The sequence below is a fragment of the Copidosoma floridanum genome, unplaced genomic scaffold (genome assembly GCF_036245765.1).
Source record: "Copidosoma floridanum isolate Cflo_tuat_1 unplaced genomic scaffold, Cflo_Japanese_pri ptg000031l, whole genome shotgun sequence".
Taxonomy (NCBI): domain Eukaryota; kingdom Metazoa; phylum Arthropoda; class Insecta; order Hymenoptera; family Encyrtidae; genus Copidosoma; species Copidosoma floridanum.
Genome location: NW_028321908.1, coordinates 4,993,653 through 4,999,712, shown reverse-complemented (window position 1 = coordinate 4,999,712; position 6,060 = coordinate 4,993,653). Strand labels below are relative to the sequence as shown.

Below are 6,060 nucleotides of genomic sequence, written 5' to 3'. Positions count from 1 at the left end.
CAAATTTTGTTGAAGGTCGATGTTCAGGTACAAGATGCATTCTTATCTTGCCACGAATGACACTTGTATCAACTTTTTATGTTCTATCTATTAATTTAAGTTGCGGCTAGCTTATAAATGAACCATATGGCACTTTTTAAATACCAACAAAACTCTTTACCAAAATAAAATGTGACAAAAATATTTCGGATCTTTACGAATCATGAGGTTTCTCAATCATGGTGAGAGTGGCGGCTGGTTAAGATTTTAACCACCCTCTGGTCTCAGCTCTTGGTCTACAGTGCCATGGGGCCGATTGATACTGACTTTCAAGTTCCAATATACTTACCAAGTTTTCCAATAATCTCGACGCAAGTTCATTTTTTAAGAAAATTTTTTAAAGTGTCTACAACGTGAGCAATTCAAACAGTTCGCACGAATAAAACTTGCAATTAAAAACACTTAGTCCATTATTTTTTGTATTGTATCAATTTTATGTTTCTCCACGGATGCCCAGTTGAGTGACCTGCGATGTACGGCCACGTCGACAACTTTGCTTGAGCAATAAAATAGCCGGAAGGGATATAGAAGAGGTGCAACGTAGGGTCGTCGGCAGTGTACGGACAGTTGAACACGCGTTCTCTTAATCGCTATAACTGGTGTGAAGTTGTAAGAGTAGTCGTATTCTTTTGTATCATAGCTATGCAGCTGCTCACGTGGCGTTGCTGATCGCAATTATTTTTTTTTATTGAGAATTACTTAGATTTTTTCCATTACAAGAAGTTCGTTTCAAGCATCTAGAAAACAGATCTCATACATTAATACTCAAACTCATTTGGCCTCAGCTTATTATTAACTATGGCCAGTAAGTGATGAAGCTCATTTAAACGGCTGACTTTGTGTCAACTAGAAATGGATATCACATAACTTACCAGTTGACTCAAAAGAAAGCAGTTTTACTTTCAAATACGTTTTAATTATTTTTTTTACAGTTAAATTTCTTGAGGTTATTAAACCGTTCTGCAGCATTTTACCAGAGATAGCAAAACCGCAACGCAAGGTTTGTTTATTGGTTTTTTTTTTACTTGCCAAAAACCTTCTATGATTTTATTGGATTATCATAAACGTAATTGTAACCATAATATAAAATTTACTAATATTTCTCTAAAGTTATTGTTTTAATCAATTGGTTTGAAGCATCGACATACCATATGTTTATAAAAAGAACACTTTTATGTTGTGAATTTCTTTTGTACTAGATTCTGTTTTTAAAATTTTTAAATATAATTACTGTGCAGATCCAGTTCAGAGAAAAAGTACTATGGACAGCAATCACTTTATTTATTTTTTTAGTATGCTGTCAAGTGAGTATTTCTTACTCAAATTTTGTAACATAAGATTATGAAACGTGTATTATGATTTGCCGTTATTTCCTGCAGATTCCTCTGTTTGGTATCATGTCTTCAGACAGTGCAGATCCTTTCTACTGGATTCGAGTAATTCTCGCATCTAACAGAGGAACTTTGATGGAACTTGGCATCTCTCCAATTGTAACATCTGGCCTTATTATGCAACTGCTGGCTGGAGTCAAAATTATAGAAGTTGGTGACACAGCAAAAGATAGAGCCTTATTTAATGGAGCACAAAAATGTAATTTTTGAAAAAAAATTGTCTTAATTTTAACAAGTTAAAAGTTTCCAATGCTCGCCTAAAGCATTTTTCATATAAAAAAAAAGTATTTTTAAAAACAACATTAAATATATCTCAACAATGAACACAGATTGCAAAATATTAATGATCTTTCTACTTTATTACTCGCAATTTTTGTTGCAGTATTTGGAATGGTTATTACCGTTGGCCAAGCTATTGTCTATGTCATGACTGGAATGTATGGAGATCCAGCTGAAATAGGGGCTGGAGTCTGTTTACTAATAATTATTCAGTTATTTGTTGCTGGACTCATTGTTTTACTTTTGGATGAATTACTCCAAAAAGGATATGGTTTAGGAAGTGGAATTTCCTTATTTATTGCTACAAACATTTGTGAAACTATTGTTTGGAAAGCATTTTCTCCAGCTACTGTTAATACTGGACGTGGAACTGAATTTGAAGGTGCAGTAATTGCGTTATTTCATCTCATAGCTACCAGACAAGACAAAGTCCGGGCTCTCAGAGAGGCTTTCTATCGTCAGAATTTGCCAAATTTAATGAATCTTTTAGCAACCATCTTAGTGTTTGCTATAGTAATTTATTTCCAGGTAATTATTTTACCCTATACTGTATTGGTTAATCGATTTTACTGCTTTCATATTTCAAGTATATTTCTAAAAAAACCTTCAGTGTAGTAATCATACTTTACAAAATGCAGCCTTGCACTATGTCAGAATTTTTTTTTAACTCAACAATTCTTCAATTGCATAGTGAATAAAACTTAATAATATAATAAATCTAAAGAGATGTAACTTCACAATTTGTATTTTCGTAGGGTTTCCGAGTGGATCTCCCCATAAAATCGGCTAGATATCGTGGACAGCAAAGTAGTTATCCCATTAAACTTTTTTACACCAGCAACATTCCAATAATTCTTCAGTCTGCTCTAGTGTCAAATTTATATGTTATATCTCAAATGTTGGCTGTGAAATTCCATGGTAATATTATTGTGAATTTGCTTGGTGTATGGTCAGACATAGGGGGGGGAGGTCCTGCTCGATCTTACCCTGTTGGTGGACTATGTTATTATCTTTCTCCACCAGAGTCCATTGGCCATATTGTTCAAGATCCTGTTCATGCCATACTTTACATTCTGTTTATGCTGGGTTCTTGTGCATTCTTTTCCAAGAGTTGGATCGAAATATCTGGAAGTTCAGCCAAAGATGTAAATAATAAAAAAATATATTGTCTTCTCTGTAATCTGTAACAAATGTAATTATAATTTTTAATCATATTTAAGGTTGCTAAACAATTAAAGGATTCTCAAATGGTTATGCAAGGTCATCGTGAAAGATCACTAATACATGAGTTAAATCGTTACATTCCGACAGCAGCGGCTTTTGGTGGTCTTTGTATTGGTGCTCTTTCAGTATTAGCTGACTTTCTGGGTGCAATTGGTTCTGGAACCGGCATTTTACTTGCTGTTACAATTATTTATCAATACTTTGAAATTTTTGTAAAAGAACAAAGTGAAATGGGTGGCATGAGTACATTACTCTTTTAAGAAAATTATAATTGAAAAAAATAAATAAATTTTCGATTCATATACAGTTTACTTTTATGTGTCATATTTATTATCCAATATAATTAAAAGATTTGTCAAGTAGGTTCATGAAATAACCTGAGTTGACACTAATGGGCTGTCGTATTTTTGAGCGCTTCTATTGCACGTACCTCGCTTATTAACGATTAACTTAAAGATGTATCAATTTATTAATTGTCTATTCGCACCTTGTATCTTATATTATATATTATATCTTATGTCCACGTATACGCATGCGCCTCGCTCAATTCGCTCCAGCGATGGGATATGAGGCTCTTTTACCGTCAAGCTTGAATCAGATGGCGCCAGGGCACGTCGCGGCTGTCATACTTACACACCGTCAAATTTACAGTTGTGTATTGCGTTCGTGAGCCTATCTGTGTAATGAGCAAAGCAGAAGACATAACCTTTGTAAATGATTGCTGTTGTTTGCAGACAATTTTTGTTTGCATTTACGTTTAAAGATAGTAGGAAAAATGAAGTGCAGTGTAATATCCTGCGATAAGAAAGTGAAATTTAAATTTCCTTCTGATAGTGTGATAAAAAAAAAGTGGCTCGAAGCAATTGGGAGACCAACATTTTTGCGGCTCCCAAGTCTTGGCAGCTCTGCGAACTCCGCGAGCAACTTGCTAATTTCGACTTAAAAAAAATACCCAAAACTGTGGAATCGTTAGCAACGTTTGCAACCGCTTTGTAAAAAACTGTCGGATCAAGCAGTTTTGCAAAAAAAAATAAATTTGATACCGTCGTGCGAGAGACATAAAAAGTATCTCATCCACCCTTTGTAGTGTGTCTATACTATCAAAATTGATATCGATCGTTTGCAATTTAATTGTCGTTTATGTTGAACAGTTGCAAATTGTCATATTTTTATGTATAGCAGGTAAAATAATTATTTTTGTCGAATGTGGAATGTGCGATTTTTTCTCAATACAATAATACATAATACGTATTGCTGCGGAACTGTATACACGGCGCATGCGCAGCAATACGTATTATGTATTATTGTATTGAGAAAAAATCGCACATTCCACATTCGACAAAAATAATTATTTTACCTGCTATACATAAAAATATGACAATTTGCAACTGTTCAACATAAACGACAATTAAATTGCAAACGATCGATATCAATTTTGATAGTATAGACACACTACAAAGGGTGGATGAGATACTTTTTATGTCTCTCGCACGACGGTATCAAATTTATTTTTTTTTGCAAAACTGCTTGATCCGACAGTTTTTTACAAAGCGGTTGCAAACGTTGCTAACGATTCCACAGTTTTGGGTATTTTTTTTAAGTCGAAATTAGCAAGTTGCTCGCGGAGTTCGCAGAGCTAGTCTTGGCTTACCTGTCCACGAGTTCTGCTTTTCTTTCACTGACTTTTGCTCCTTTCCCTTTTAAAAGCTTTTTCAATTCTGAAACTTTTAAGCTCCCATAATATTCTTTCTTGTCTTCCTTATTCATTTCAAAATTTCAAATATTGCGCTTTACCACTACACTTTAATTTCCTATGTACATACAATACTGAAAAGTAATGTTGTGTGAGTGAGACGGCCATGACAGCCGCGACGTGCCCTGGCGCCATCTGATTCAAGCTTGACGGTAAAAGAGCCTCATAGTTCCGGCCAGATTTGGGAATTCTCTAGGACCCAACCTCTCTGACGTGGGAAATCACTAGATCAAAAAAAAATAGTAACGAAGGTGACGCGCGAGATTCAAATAAGGTCCAATAACACAAGCGCCTATCACCCAATAACCTGGGGCGCTTACTGGCAACTTTGTTTAATAAATAATTATTAATAACACAAGCGCCTATCACCTGATGACCCGGGGCGCTTACTGGCCACTCTTTTAAATAAATAATTATTAGTAAATAACACAAGCGCCTATCACCTGATGACCCGGGGCGCTTACTGGCCACTCTTTTAAATAAATAATTATTAGTAAATAACACAAGCGCCTATCACCTGATGACCCGGGGCGCTTACTGGCCACTCTTTTAAATAAACAATTATTAATAAATAATACAAGCGCCTATCACCTGATGACCCGGGGCGCTTACTGGCCACTCTTTTAAATAAACAATTATTAATAACACAAGCGCCTATCACCTGATGACCCGGGGCGCTTACTGGCCACTCTTTTAAATAAATAATTATTAGTAAATAACACAAGCGCCTATCACCTGATGACCCGGGGCGCTTACTGGCCACTCTTTTAAATAAATAATTATTAGCAAACAACACAAGCGCCTATCACCTGATGACCCGGGGCGCCTACTGGCCACTCTGTTAATTAAATAATTATTAAAATAACACAAGCGCCTATCACCCAATGACCCGGGGCGCTTACTGGCCACTCTTTTAAATAAATAATTATTAATAACACAAGCGCCTATAACCTAATAACCCAGGGCGCTTACTGGCCACCCTTTTAAATTAATAATTATTAATAACACAAGCGCCTATAACCTAATAACCCAGGGCGCTTACTGGCCACCCTTTTAAATTAATAATTATTAACAACACAAGCGCCTATCACCTGATGACCCGGGGCGCCTACTGGCCACTCTTTTAAATAAACAATTATTAATAACACAAGCGCTTATCACCTGATGACCCAGGGCGCTTACTGGCAACTCTGTTACATAAATAATTATTAATAAATAACACAATCGCCTATCACCTGATGACCCGGGGCGCTTACCGGCCACTCTTTTAAATAAACAATTATTAATAAATAACACAAGCGCCTATCACCTGATGACCCGGGGCGCTTACTGGCCACTCTTTTAAATAAACAATTATTAATAACACAAGCGCTT

General features: G+C 35.8%; 1 protein-coding gene across 2 annotated transcripts; it reads left to right on the top strand.

The window, feature by feature from the left end:
* Nucleotides 1–225: 225 nt before the first annotated feature.
* Sec61alpha (SEC61 translocon subunit alpha) lies at nt 226–3,244 on the top strand. 2 transcript variants are annotated; one of them, XM_014357227.2, is made up of 8 exons: nt 226–408; nt 497–844; nt 972–1,039; nt 1,278–1,343; nt 1,419–1,629; nt 1,813–2,237; nt 2,465–2,854; nt 2,930–3,244. In XM_014357227.2, the coding sequence occupies exons 2-8, from the start codon at nt 838–840 to the stop codon at nt 3,191–3,193; spliced, it is 1,431 nt and encodes a 476-aa protein (XP_014212713.1). In that variant the 5' UTR covers nt 226–408; nt 497–837; the 3' UTR covers nt 3,194–3,244. The 2 variants fall into 2 exon arrangements, with proteins under 2 accessions (XP_014212713.1, XP_089453360.1); XM_089597234.1 differs by having other exon boundaries at nt 377–392.
* The last annotated feature ends 2,816 nt before the right edge of the window (nt 3,245–6,060 follow it).